The sequence below is a fragment of the Lepidothrix coronata genome, unplaced genomic scaffold, assembly GCF_001604755.1.
Source record: "Lepidothrix coronata isolate B3197 unplaced genomic scaffold, Lepidothrix_coronata-1.0 Scaffold46, whole genome shotgun sequence".
Taxonomy (NCBI): Eukaryota; Metazoa; Chordata; class Aves; order Passeriformes; family Pipridae; genus Lepidothrix; species Lepidothrix coronata.
The window spans coordinates 2,494,342-2,508,868 of record NW_016690226.1 but is presented as its reverse complement, the minus strand read 5'-3'; the positions used below and the strand labels follow the sequence as shown (position 1 = coordinate 2,508,868).

Genomic DNA, 14,527 nt, shown 5'->3' with positions numbered 1-14,527 from the left:
ACCACAAGAAATGAGCATGTTTTCTTAAATGAACTGTGTTATTCCATGCTATTTTTCAAGAGATGCCAGCTTGTTTATGATACCGTTTGATTTGATGGAGAGAGGAACCCTGGGACATAAATATTTCAAATTGAAACCAACCAATCTTCCTTTACCGTCCACCTATAGTTACAAACTTAACCTGTGTAAACTGCTGGCTTGAATCCTGCACTCATGGTTGTTTGGGTTGTTTTTTTTAATCATTGGATCCCATTAGTAATGTTATTTGGTGGTGATCTGTAAAGTTTGTTGAGACCACGTCCAGTGGACCGTTCCTCCAGCAAATCAGCACGTAGCTATCTCTGAGTTGGGTTTCCGGTACTGGATAATGTATGTATTAAACATGACATGTCTATTAGCGCAAAAAGAAAAAAGAAAAAAAAAAAACCTTTTTTGGGCTGGCTGACCTGGCCGAATCCATTCTGTCGCTATCCTAAAGGCTAGATGCGAGGTCATGTGACTGCTGCTTCAATAAAAACAAATTTATATTGCAAAGAGGCTCCTCTCGGTTTGTTTGTGTGCCACAAGCCGCGGTTGTCCCCACAAAACCTCTGCTGGGCTCCAGGCCAGAGCCTCCACTCCAGAGCCCCTCCAGAAGTGAGAGGTGGGTGGGAAGGGCCACACTTCAGAGACATAGGGACAGACGCCTCCAGACAGCTGCTCGGAGAGAGACTTTGGTTGAGCGGAAAGGGCCCTGTGCCCAAATTCAGCCAGGACTGGAGAAGTGCAAGTCTGGTCAGTGCCTTAAAGGACTGAGGGGGTGAAGTCTGGTGCTTCCTGCAGAGCGAGGCTTCCCCTGCCCCAGACAGCTGGCAGGGACAGGACAGTCCCTGTCTGTGACGACTCCACACAGTAAGTGTTGCCTTACCCTGCAATCCTCTTTGGATTGCTGATACGTAGTTTGGGGGCTGTTCCCGCCCTTCCTGGGTGCTGAAACCGCCCTTGAAGCAGGTGCCAGTTTCCCCCAGCTCCCTGACACGGGCTTGGGGCTTGGTTTGTTCAACCCCTGCTCCTCTGGGTCACTAGGCAGCCACCAACAGCCTGGCCACCCCAGAAGCAGCACAGGTGAGCAGTGGCTGCTGTCCCTTCACTTACACTGGTCCCACAAGGTCACCAGGGTTGGGGCTGCATCCAACTCATTTGGTGAGACTGGGGCTGCTCTGCTCGGCCTGTCTGGTCCCTGGCGTTAAAGGCGGCCAGTTACACCTGCAAAAGCATCGCTGCCTGAACTACAGCACCTCTCTAGGTGAGTTTATTGATTTAAAGCTTGCCTCTGATGGGGAGTTCATCACAATCCTCAGTGATTTGGGGTGGTGGTTAGTCATCTCTGGGCACTTTTCTAGATTCACGTACCCTGAGGCCTCCTGTCTCTTCTGAACTTCTCTCACCACAAATGCAAGATGTGGTGCTCTTTTTATGTGCAGTTTTTTGCACAGCAACCCTCAGCTTCAGTCTCATGTCTCTCTTCTGAATGTCAGAGCCCCTTGACCAGGACTCAAACACCTCATAACTTCTTGCTAAGCAGACTAGAAGGGGATCCTTTGTATCTTTGTAGTATTTCCAATTGTATCTCCTCTGCCACTGTTTTTAAGACCCTCCTTAAGCAGTAGGTACCAAAAACAGACAGAGGTTTCCTCAGTAGTCACCCCAGTGTCAAATAAAGGCACTAGAGAGCATCTTGCAGCTGGTGCCTGTCTATCTCCTTACCTAAGTATTGCATTTGCCTTTCTGTGAGGAGCCTGCTGTTGTCCAGTTTATCCATCACTCCCTCCTAATGTAACCCCTGCAAGCATTGCCAACAGGACTCCTAGAGTTTTATATTCCAGTCACCCTTTTAAAAGATGTAATAAAACACGTTTGCATCAAGAGCCAGTCCCCCACACAACCTTCCAGGGAATGGTCATTCTGTCGCTGTTCCCCGTGAGAAAATACTGCTCGAGACCTGTCTGCAAACCAGGTTCAAATCCACTTAGTTGTTGGTCACCAACGCCTTTGAATGACTTAAAATGCTAATCCAAGTGCAAAGCAGGACCAAGCTGAATGCGTACAAAAGTCTGCTCCACTGATGTGCTTTGTCTTTATCGACTGAACTGCCAGCCATCTGCGTTGGAATTAAAAGTCAGTGTCAAGGCTACTGGCACCATTTGTTATCTGGAAGGTGGCAGCTTTCAGGCTGCTGGTGGTAAGGTCCAATTTGCTTTCTGTGGGAGAAGAACAAGAACCACAAAGGAGGAGGAGGGAAGTGAGCCCCAAAATATGGACGGGAGAGAGAGCAGGAGCACTGCAGTTTGTGTGTGAAGCTCCAAGTCCAGTTGCTTGGAGACGGTGAGCCCAGCAGATGGTACACAACTTCATTAGCCAGTCTTGAACCTTGCTTCCCTCCCCTGGCTCTGGGAAGGGCTTGGCTGGCTTGTTGTCCTGTCTTCCTTCACTAGTCTTGCAGGGTGGTGTTCCTGGCAAGGGCCAGGGCTGCTCCATCACTGCTGGCTTAGCTAAAGCAGTTGTGCACAAAGGCTGCGGGGTCAGACCTGAGCTGCTGCCAAATCTGAGGTCTGTAGGAAAGGAAGGTGTGTAAATATCAATGCCTCACAGGGCACAGCAGGAAATCCAGGCTCCAGTCTGGGTGTGAGTGTCATACAATGCCAAGTGTTTGGAGCAGAGACCAGTCCCCCAAATAAACTGCTTGTGCTCCTCGCAAGAGACAGCACACGAGTGTCTGGGCTGTAAGGGAGAGCTGGACTTTCACGGCAAACACCTGCCTTTGGTCAATGCAGGAATGCAGCCCTGGATCTTGCTGCACACTCAGCTAAGTCCTGATGTCCTGGAACAGATGTTTTCTTGGTGTATCCTATTGCCCTCTGAGTATGCATGCAGTCAAGTAGGTCTCCTGTGCAGTCAGTGGAGTTAAAGCCTTTTCTTCCAGGGATTCCCTGCTCTCTGCATCACCTGTCTCTGCTCCCATACTCCTGAAGTAAGGCTGGGTCCTCCATGACAAGGTAAGTGGGGAATGAACAACCTCTTCCCTTGTGGAAGCTTGCAAGTGGCTGCAGCAGAGCATTTGTAACCACGGTGCTCTGTCAGGAGAGTTGCAGTGGGGCAGCCTGCCCAAGTCCAGGGCAGCCTGCAGAGCCCCCCTGCTTGCCACAGAGTGACAAAATGTGCCCATGGGCAAACAAACCCTTGTCCCCAGGCAGAGCTGCCTGGCAGAGCACAAGCACCTGTCCCAGCAGAGGAACCGTGGGCCCTGTGTATGATGGCAGGCCCTGGGAACCTAGAATGTAATGGATTGCTAAGTAGAGGAATTGAGGGGTTTGGGTTGGATTTTAGTTGGTGGATTTTTTCCCTAAGCAAAGTTTTTAAAAACTGGTGAACCCATTACTTAAAATGGGATTGTTCACTGCAACTTGCTGCTTGAACTCCCTGTGCTTTACACCACCTCCAAGTGCTGAGCGGTCACAGGGTCCAGACGCCCGACAGGTCTTGCCAGAGGGAGGCTGGGGCTGCAGGGAGTGAGGTGGGGTCATGTGTGCAGTGGGAACAGCATGTGAGCTTGAGAGGGAGCAAGAGGTATTCACCCTGCTCTCACCAGCCCATCAGCTCCCTCATTACTGCCCTCTACAACTACCAGAAAGGAGGTTGTAGTGAGGGGTGGGGGTCAGTCTCTTCCCCCAGGTAACAAGCAACAGCACAAGAGGAAACGGCCTCAAGTTGCACCAGGAGAAGTTTAGATCAGGTATTAGGTAAAAAATTCTTCATGGAAGTGGTTATCAAGCCCTGGAACAGGCTACCCAGGGAAGTGGTGGAGTCACCCACCATCCCTGGCAGTATTTAAAAGACATGTAGATGTAGCACTTGGGGACACTAGTGATGGGCTTGGCAGTGCTGGGTTAATGGTTGCACTTGGGGACCCTAGAGGTCCTTTCCAACCTTAACAATTCTATGATTGTTTGCTACTGCATAACAGCAGCCATGACCTCCTCTTCCTCCTTCTCATCTCTTTTGCAGCTCATTCCTGTAACGAAAACCTTTGCCAGGCCAGAGTGTTCAGGAGGAAGTTGGTGCTTACTGGCAAAACCCAGGTTGTTTTGAGAGCATTTTTACTCAATGAGAGTTGTTTTGGATGCTGATGTTTGTGACCAGCCTTCGGAAAAGGGAATACTGGGTGAATACTCCAACTGAGAAGTCTTTGGACAATCTCAGTTACACCTCATTCCTCTTTTAAGATTTTTGTCTCATAGCACCAGGCCTAGGAACAGGTTGGTCAGTGGAAGCTGTTTCTGCTGGAGACCACAGATTTGGGGCCCAGACAGCAATAAAAATGGTTTGCATTTGGCTGGAGGCAGAAAAATTACATTGGCAGGTGGGGAAAGGCTTTAACAGGTAAGGAATCAACATGGTGTTTTCAGGAGGCTTTACAGGGAAGGGTTGGCTATGACTGGCTCAGTAATAAACAAAAGGGAGATTCTTTCTTAGGATCAATCCTGCAGCAACTTAAGGAGAGAGAAGCAAATGCAGCTTTTCAGTCTCTTGGAATGCTGGTGGGAGCAGCTGCTTTCCAAATGCTTGTGACGTCAAAGGGTGAGCGAGAGGCCACTGGCCGAGAAGGGTATTTAGGAGAAGGTGCAGTGCATTCCCAGTTCAGGGGCTACATAAAAGCACTGGTTAAATATTTCAGGTTTCTTTCTGCATCTGTATTCAGGGCACTGGTGCTGCTCACGCTCAGTGGTGACGTTGTCACCAGGAGCAGTAGCATCGGGTCCTTGCTGCGCAGCTGCCGCTCGCTCACTGCGATTTGCATCAAGGTAGCGCCACATCCTTCCAGCCACTGCCTCACGGAAAAGGACCAACAGTCCCATGCCCAGCACTGACTGAGGAGCTCCAGGACAGGCAAGGAGTGCAGGTCACCATGAAAGTTCCCAACTGGGGGAAACTGGTTGTGATAAATCTCAGCCGGCCAGGCTGTGCAAAGGGTCCAACCAGCTACAGACAAGTGGGCAGCCACAACGGTGAGTGTTTGCAGAGCAGTCACAGCTCTCGGGTCTGTTGGGGATGGTGTGCTGAGCCAGGCAACACATGTGGATACAGGTAAGCAGCCCAGGAAGGAAATGGGAACAGGACATCCTTTCCGAGTGCTACATGAAGTATTGGGATGTGGCGCATGGGAAGAGGCCAAGAGAAGTGGCCTGGACTCCAGCCATGAGAGGTGGAGGAAAAGGTGCATGGGGTTGACACAGCGTGTGGGAAAAAAAGAAAAACAAAGGGGAATGAATTCCATGATTGGAGCAGAGAGCCAGAGCTGCCTCTCCTCCATGGGTGTCAGCACACACCCTTCCCATTGGCCCTTGGGGATTTTCTTTCTCATGCAAACAGTGTCTGTTGAGATGCTTTTCTTGCTAGTTCAGCTAGTCCAGGGTGGATCCAGGAAGACTGAATTTACTAGTCCAGGTTTACACATTATGTCTAAGGGATTTGGCAGTTTTGGCAGATGTTCAAACCAATTCCTGCCTCTCTGGTGGGGTGGAGGGCAGGCATAGGAAACAACAGCACCTCTTCCAAGCCCAACCCTGACTCAGGAGGGCTTTGAGGTGAGGAGGCTGGGGGGTACCAGGAAGATACTTATTCACCAATCATAAAAACACAGGGAAAGCTGCAAGAATAGGATTTTGGTGGAAGCAGGGAGAGAGGACTGGGAGGAGGTAGTTGGTAGTAGTGCAACTGGACCTTGTTAAAAGCCTTTGGCATGTGAGGACCATACTTGCAGGTTTAATCTCCCCTTCCCACCCCCAAAAAAGAATTTGTGTGAGGGCTGAATTGAGCCCAATGAAGTACCAGGCAGATCCTGTGTGCTTATGAGACCAGGGACAGAGAGAACAGCAGTGCTAAGAAAGTGGCAGGAACTCTTTTAACAGCACCACATCCAGGTCTATGGCAGCAACTTTTGTGATGGTCATGTTGCTTTTAAGGGAGACAGGAGAGGTGGGAGAGTGTGGGCTTGGTGTGGTTTTATGTTGACAGAAATGCAGATACCGTACATGTCCAGTGAAAAAGGTGTGTGTACCAGCTTCCAGCTCTCCTACTGAAAGTCCTTTCTGCTGAACTGTAGTTAGCATAATAGGATTTCCTCCTTCCACATCACAAGAGCCATACCAGCAGGGAAGCCCTGAGACAATTTGCATTCATTCATCTACTGCAAAGAGACCGATTTTTCACCATTCTCACAGTGCAGTGACCCCAGAGGCCCGTTTGGTTCAGCCTGTCTCCCCCACCTGCCAGGAGGCAGAAGCCAGCAGAGCAGCACAGCCAGGCTCCCTTTCCATGGGCAGCTGGTGAAAGAAAAGCCGGACAAGCTGAATTTCCTTGTGTTTCCACTGTATTGGTGCAGCCCTGGAGGCATCTGCTGTGTCTGTTTTGGGTAGGGCTCCTCCCCAGGGTTGTTCTGTCTCCTGCTAGGAGAGGGAATGGTGCATTCTTATGCTGTTGATTTATGATCCCAATTCCCTCTCACTGTGCTCGTTTTCTTTCTCAAAGTATATTCTGCAAAGCTTGAAAAAAAAACCCCACACATGACAATTGAAAGCAGTTTCTACAGGAAAGTTTCCTGCAGGAATCCTGCTGTGGCCTTCAGTTTACATGTTAGGCAATGTCATGTGGAAAAGATGGCTTTACTCTGATGGTGTCCCTTAAATCATAACAGAAGCCAAAACATTTATAGCTCCCTGTGCACAGCATCTGGAGTCCCCTGCCCCCTTTGTTGTCATGCAGAGGGCTGCATCCCTACAGAAGAGCAGAGTCCTGAAACCTCCGTCCATTCCCACACCTGTTGGAATACTTAACTTTTTAAAACCATGTCAAATTGTACAATGAGCTACATAGAGAATGTTTATCTCAACAGATCCCTTCAGAAATACAGCAAATGCCTCAATGGATCGGTCTTCCTGTTCTACTGTTCTGCTGCATCGTTTTCCATGTCTCTCCTATTACACTGGATCTTGTGATTCATGTTATCCACTCCCCCACCCCCTTTCAACTAGGCTAAATTTGTCCAAGGTGGCCTGAGGCAACAGAGCCGATCCCTGCACAGCTTCTCCTCCCACACTGTGGAGTGTTTCGTTCTATATTTTTGCATTTGCAACCTTCCCTTTTACTGACTACCTATGTGTGCCAAGAGAATTGTTCCAAATCCACAGTCCCTAATGGGATGACCCTCACAGAATCCTAACCAAAACTTATCACCCATCTCTGACTCCTGCCAGAAGTTGCAATACTTACAGAGGCTCCCTGACCTCACCAGCCCCTTGGTGTCCCTGGTTCAGTGACTTGAAGACCAGCAATGTTTTGGTGCAGCTCTCAGTTTTCTCTCTCCAGCTGTTATTTACAGCCCAGTGTAATATAGTGGTATTCTCTCCCCTCCCTGTAATTCCTTTCTCTGTACCCTGCCCCAGCCCAATCCACAAAACAAACACCTGATGCAAAATTTTTTCAGGAATGCACTAATGAGCCTGAATTTTTGACCAGCTGCTGGTTTGTGTTTTGTAGGAGCAGCACCATGGTCAGGATTAGCTGGAGCCCACCTGAACTTTACAGACCCAGCACAAGGATCCATCACTGAGAAATGATGGAAGCAGGGAGAGATGAGCCAGTTATCCCATTAGCAGTGAGGGCTAGTACTGCCCTTTGTTGCGTAAGCTGTGGCTATCAATGAGTAAGCATTTTGGGTGTGGTGCCTGCTCCTCCAAAACGTGCATCTGACACTGGTATTGGTGCAAATGTACCTGTCAGGTGCTAAAGCCACAGACCTCGAGAATTTTGACAGGTGAGTGCTGAAGAGCTCAGCGAGCCCGGAGAGCTCTCTGACCAGATGTACTGTGCCTGTCTGCAGCCTACTGCTTTCTGACATACTCAGCTGGAGCACCCCCGTGCTTGCAAACACGGCAAAGCCAGCATCCTTTCTGTGTGGCCCCCTGGAGCTGGGAAGCCAGAGTGACTAATACTGTTCTAAGAAAAATAAGATTCTTTCAAGAATTGTTCTCCTTCGGGATGATAAAAAGCAAGAGGTCAGTCCAAAGAGTACTATTTCTGGAAAATACATCAGCCCCTCTATGCCCATGTCATTCAGCTATCACCTAGCCTTAACTGTTAGTACCAGACACTGCCTGCTTGGCAGGAACTACTCTGCTGAGGTCAAAGGCACTTTATGCAAGGACTAATTATGTGAAAAGATGATGCAAAATCTGACCGTTTTCATTCACCTCCAATGCTTTATCAATAGCTGTGCTAATGCAGGAAGCCACTTGGCCCAACACCACTAAGGAAATCAGTGGGACATGCTTGACTGTGTATGGTCTCAACTGAAAATTTCCCACTGATGGAGTATTTTTTCATTTAATGTTATTGATGCAAGGAAGTACCATCAAAAGCCCAGGTGCATATTTTTATTGGTCTGTGCCAGGAAAACAAACAAAGAGTGCTAACACTGCTTTCTCAGTCAAGCTTCTCTTAATAATCAGAAGAGGAAAATGAGCTAATGAAGTCCAAAGCAAGCTGGGGAGGGAGTGGAGGGAGCAGCCACACCAAAATGTATACAGAGTGGCTCCAGGACAACATTGCTGGCAGGCATCAGGAAGGAAAGCCCAAAGGAGAGAGAGGATTTTCCATTCTGGGTGCTCTGAAAAAGTAGATATAATGTGCTTCCCTCACCTTCAGCATGCTCTGAGCTCAAATCACGGAGGGGAAGAGAAACTCACCTCACGCATCGTCTATCTCTAGGAGGCTGTGGGATCCTTGCTTTCTTTGCACAGAAGTTTATCTAGTTCACGTGCAACTGTGGCAGCTGCCCCTGGTCCAGCAGCTGTCCCACTCGCAGCAGTGCTGGCTGTCCCAGCAGGAGGATCTCCCTCTATCCTGCTGGCAGATGTCTCCCGATGCAGTGCCGGATCAGCCAAAACCCTCTCTGTGCCCCCATGGATGATCTGATGAGCAGCGTAGATGTGTTTTCTTTGGGACTGCCTCACTGCGCATAAAAAGAGGTAAGGCTTTTACTTGGAATTGTATACCAAAGTGTTCTCTGTAGGGGAGAAGGGAGGGATAGTTTTAGCAATCCTGCAGCTGTGGAAAAGTCTATCTCAGGAAAAAAATCACGCCCTTCTAACTTTGGCTGAAAGTGTTCTACTGCCACCTAATAGCAGCAACCAACTTTGCATTTCCCTTTGAGGACTAGCCCCCACAGTGGGAAGCATGGCCCAAGTGTTTTCCTTTCCACCTTTGGGCACAACTGCCCAGGATATATTATGTGGCTTTAAAATAACTTCTCCTTCAGTGTCTCCTAATTGCAGCAGGCCCCTGGAAGACTCCAGCTGAAATCTGCCTTCTCCTGTGCTATGATTTGGCCTGCACTGAGAAACTGTTACTGAGTTCAAAGTAAGACTCAAGACACTAAGTCACCCACCTTATCATCTCCCCTCAGCTACTGCAGGATTGGTCCTTACTTTTTTCATCCAAAGTCATTTATATGTGTTTCCAAACCTCCTCCTGGGAAGTAATTACCCAAGCCTAAGTATTCACCCTACAGTTCTCTTCACTGCTCTTCACTGTTCTTTGGTCCCTCTTTCTCTCTTTATTTCAGTCATGGGGATTGAAATACTGCCTGCTTTTAGGGAGAGTGTGGGGAATGTTGCAGGAACAAGCTGTGGTTCTCATTGTTCACTTCCCTGTGAAAGTCCAAGACTTGCTTTGGTCTGTTGTGAAGCTGAGCTGTACTTTAACTGTGAATCTGAAGCACTGGTGTCCTGCATGCTGTCATACAGTTCTGCATGCTGTCCCTGTTTCAGTCACTACATGTTACTAACCCACCCTGTTTATGTTTATCCATCTCCCAGGTCCATTTTGTCAGCAATGAATGCAACCAGATCTCACTTGCATTTGAACAGCTGACCTTCACCAGCCAGCTCTCAATTCCCAAGAGAGGTTTCTCTACCCAAGGCATTTTGGCTTGAATCGTATTTGCTTGAACTGCATCAGCTATACTGGCAATACTCTCCTGGTATTGCTGCAGTCCCTTCCTCCATCCATAGTGAATTCCATCTAAAAGAAAACAGGCTCAAACTGGTGAGTTTGTCCCTTTCAAAGCAAGTTTTTTCATATCAGCACAGCAACTTCTACTTCCAGTGAGGTAGGGTTCAGAAGAGGGGTGTAGAGGGGTATAAGGATGAGCCAAATATTGGATAATCTCTGCTTTTACACATCAAAATGTGACAAAAAGAGGAGGAAAAAACTGCCTAACAAGTAGGTAATGGCAAAATAGAGATATTTAAGGGGAAGCTAAAGTGTAGGCAAAGGCTGAACTTGCAGGCCCTCAAATCTTTGTTCTAAAAATGGATTTGCTCTTTTGACAGCCCAGACAACTGTGCTCTCAGATCACTTCCTGATAGTTTCAAAGAAGGTGAATGCTCAAGCATGGGCCAGGTTGTTAAAACAGCTTCCTAATAAATAATTTGGCTCACTGCAGGGAAAGCTTTAAAAGCCACCACAGAAATGCATCTTATAAGATCTAATGCCATTCTTTGATACTATTTCCTCTGTATTTACATGGAATAGTTAATGATTCTGCTTCCCTGAAAGTATCGCTGTGCAGGAGGTTTACAGCAGGGTGTGTTCATCAGAGTGTACATCTGATAGAATTCAACTGTCTCTTAAGTGTATGGAGTCCCCTCTACCCCATGAAGCAATAGCAGGAGAGAGTATTAGCCAGGTCTCTTCCTGATATTTGATTTCTACTGTCACAAGAATATTGTGACAAATTTCACCTGATCACAGTTAAAGGAACTCTTGTGCTTTATCGCCTATTGCTCTATTCCACCAGAATCCACCTTAATTTTTGTCTGGGTCTAGCTCTGCTTTCCAGGCAAACCGACTGCAGCTCTCACAGATTTTGAAGATTCTTTTTGTCTGTTGCTTGGGAGTGCTTCTGAGGTGCTTTGTTCATTAACTGCTGTTGCATTTAAGCTCAGTACATATTTTGTTCCTTGATGTATGTCCTCTGTGTGTTGAGAATCCTAGGCCATCTCCAGGTCTTCTTTATCTTCTCCTTTCTGAGACAGGCTAACCTGCATGTGTTAGTGCCTCAGCTGCAGGCTTCACTGACTAACATTACATCACCTGCTTCGGAAGGCTGGCAGAAGCAGTGCTAAAGAGAAGGGAGCTGATTTAAGCTTATGCAGAATTGCTGAACAGGTACTGTTGCTGAGGCAAGCACATGAATTAGGAAGAAGGAAGTCTGCACAATTCAGAGGCCACAAAATGCGTGTTCGGGGTTTGTGTTTTCATTCACAAAGCAACAAAAAAGGCAGTGAAGTAAGTGCCTTTGTTCTCAAGTCAGAGAAGTGCACTGCGGCAAGGACCACGTCAGGCTCTATTGTGATATCATTGCTTTCCGTAGGTCGTACCCACTTGCTATGGGTGACAGGTTTAGTCACGGTCTTCTGAGTGTGCTGGTCAGTGGAAACATCCCAGTTAAGATTTATTCATTATAATTACTGTAAGACACAGGTTTCCAGGGTCTTCCCCTCTGTATTTTGATGCTATTCCATTTTTGTTAAATAGAAGCATCCTTTACAACTGCAAGATTATCTGCTTACCAACCCTAAAACTTTATCTTTGCTTCTAGCTCTCAACCAACTGGGGAGGAGGGGGAAGCACAGGAGTATATAACTCCTATTAGAGTGTATAACCCTCCTTCCACATGGCATATATGGCATATATTTGAGTATCTCGTGTTAAAGATGTCCACAGTTTTCAGAAATTGCCATAAAATCGACAATTCAGAGTCAGGCCACTTAAAAACTTCTTCCAGTTTGTTTTTGAAGGTGCAATGGGCTGCTTCTTTTCATGCAGTTTTATTGTTGCAGATACCTCAAATTTATAATAGAATAATAGGGGGAAGGGACCTCAAGGATCATCTGTCCCAACCTTTCTTGGCAAAAGCACAGTCCAGATCTTACAGCAGGTCTGAATTCTGGTCACCATTTAAAAAGACTAAAGCTTATGAGAAATTGGTGAAAAAAGAGTCAAAGGGCTTAACTTTCTACCTGCATAATGGAAAAAGAGAATCTCAGAGACCTGAGACAACTCTTGGCACCGCATCTTTCCTTTCACAGAGCTAGAATGAGGAGAGCGAACCAGTTCACAAAGAGAATAAAGCTACTAGACTCCTTACCTCTTTCTCTCATAGCACTTTTCGCAGCTTCTGGAATCAGGAAATCATAAACCAGCTCTGCTACAATCTCTTCGGACTGTAGGCGAGTTCGACTACAAAACAGATGCACAATGGTATTAGTATTTTAATCTTCTCTCCAGATCACCTCTGCAAACACAAGACTCCCTTGAAAACATTCTCACTATTTCCAAGGGAGTGCATTGTCCTGGCAGTAGTTGTCACCTGGGTCTCTCCTTATCCTACAAATAGGTGACAGTGTGACTATTCCCCTTCACACTGCACTGCCAGTGTGTTCAATACTGCACTGGAAAGCAGGAAGAGGATCACCCTAGACTCCCTATCCTCAAAGGTATCTAGAAGCCCCATTTTCACTGATGACAAACAAAGTTAGACTCACAGATACCTCTGAACATTTGTGTCTTTGTCAGTTTAGTCTTTGGCCCATTGCTGAGTTTGCTAAATTCTTCCCTTTTGTGACTCTGCACTTGGCTGGTCCCCATGCTCTTTTCCATGCCAGTGTTTGTTGGGTTTCCAGTTGGCCCAGGGGCTGCATGCATTATCTACGCTTCATTCTCCCCAAGGATTCCAACATTCTGGTTGTATTCATCTAGATACAAAATACACAGCTGCTGTACCATAGGAGAGTCACTGTGTCATTGGGATTTTTATGGCTCAATTCCAAAAAAAGAGCATAGAAACTGAACTGGAGGTTTGGCAAGTCCTAAAAAGTATTCACTGCTGATGCCCCAGCCAAACACAAGACTGTGGTGTTCTCAACAACTTACTTTACTCAAAGTGCCTTGTCAGGCAGCCATCAATATGACTGACCTCCACGGAAATTGGCAGTTTCTTAAAGAACAGCCATCCCAGAATGAAAGGCTGTTGTATAGCTGTATCTTTTAGCATCTCTTTCAAATGGATTTTCTGTAGTAGTATAAATAAAGGAAAAGATCGGTATGAATGGGTATTGCTTTAGGCAGTTCCCAGATTCACTTAAAGCTCAGTCACAGCCTCCCATTGGCACGGAGAAATCTAAAAAGGGTGATTCACAGATTGCACAAGCGATTTGCAAAGGGAATCTGGCACATGCTGTATGGAAATAAGGCTTTGATGGATTTATATGTGTGTACCAGGTAGTAACAGTGTGGTTCCCATACAGCAGCCACAGTAATGAAGCGACCATGAACAGTACTGCTCTGCCCTTCCCATGTCTTGGATGATACACATAACCACAGATGCAGATGGTCAGGCAGTTTCTAAACTGCTGTGAAGAGCCTCTAATGTGCCATTTAATAACGTACCGACTTTCCAGCTCATAAGCAATGTCATTGATTTCTACAGCCCTTCTCTGAACCTCTTCCCTGGCTTGTTCTTCAGCTGCCCTCCGCATGCTACTCAGGATAATGTCTTCCAAGTAGGTATCAATGGTTCTGTGCTGCACCTTCACCACCTGGAACGAAACACCAAAATATTGTTCCACTGCCTATTGCTGTGCCAGGAACGTAGTGGAAGAAGATTTCCAGAGAAGCACAAACAATAGATTTAATTTCAGGCAGACTAGCCTGGGATTTGTTTTCAGAGATGTTTTCTGTAAAAATTTATTTCCTAGTAATGTTTTCTGAGAACTAATAGCACAGAAACAAGTGCAGGAAAGGACCAGAGGTGGAAGAAAAACTTATCCGCAGCAGGTTAGTTCTGTGAATGCAATGGCAGTTGCTTCCTCAGTTCTCACGGTCCCCTGAGCAACAATTGCCAAATAATAACCATTGGTATTGACTTCAGTAAATTAATCAGCTTTCATTCAAGCAAACCCTGAAGGAAAGGGTTCCATCAAGCCAGCCAAAAACCAAGATAGAATTATTGGTTTCCTTATGAGAACTGTAGAATAGAGATTCTAGAAATGGGTGTTTTCCTTCTGCTAATCTGAAGGGCATAAGCTTATGGCACTTTGACCCTACCTGCTTCCCACTCAGAAATAGAGAAAAGATAAGAAGACAGGCTAAAATTAAAAAAAAAAAATAAACATGATGCCAGACTCTCTTGGTATTAACCACCTCCCACAAAGTTTGAAAATTACTGGTTTAGTCAATTAGACTCCCACTCATGCCTTTCAACCAGGAGAAATATGCTCCATGCAGTCAAGAGCCAGAGAATAGGACTATAGAAGAATTATGGAATATGGTAATTCAGTATTTTTTCTGAATTTCAAGGTTATGTTATCCATTATCATAACTTCAAACTCTTTATTTGCAGTCCATTTGGTGTGTGTGTGTGGGG

At 46.6% G+C, this 14,527-nt stretch overlaps 1 protein-coding gene across 5 annotated transcripts in view; it reads right to left on the bottom strand.

Annotated features, from left to right (window-relative positions):
- Nucleotides 1-8,444: 8,444 nt before the first annotated feature.
- Nucleotides 8,445-14,527, bottom strand: part of MAATS1 (MYCBP associated and testis expressed 1) — a 45,828-nt gene continuing 39,745 nt past the window's right edge. For 4 of the 5 annotated variants that reach the window (XM_017814826.1, XM_017814823.1, XM_017814825.1 and 1 more), the window contains 4 exons: nucleotides 13,552-13,700; nucleotides 12,251-12,342; nucleotides 8,784-9,049; nucleotides 8,445-8,704 (listed from right to left, as the gene is read on the bottom strand). In XM_017814826.1, coding sequence (XP_017670315.1) covers nucleotides 8,802-9,049; nucleotides 12,251-12,342; nucleotides 13,552-13,700 — 489 coding nt within the window. In that variant the 3' untranslated portion in view covers nucleotides 8,445-8,704; nucleotides 8,784-8,801. The remainder of the gene's footprint in view (nucleotides 8,705-8,783; nucleotides 9,050-12,250; nucleotides 12,343-13,551; nucleotides 13,701-14,527) is intronic. The other variant, XM_017814824.1, reaches the window with a different exon arrangement.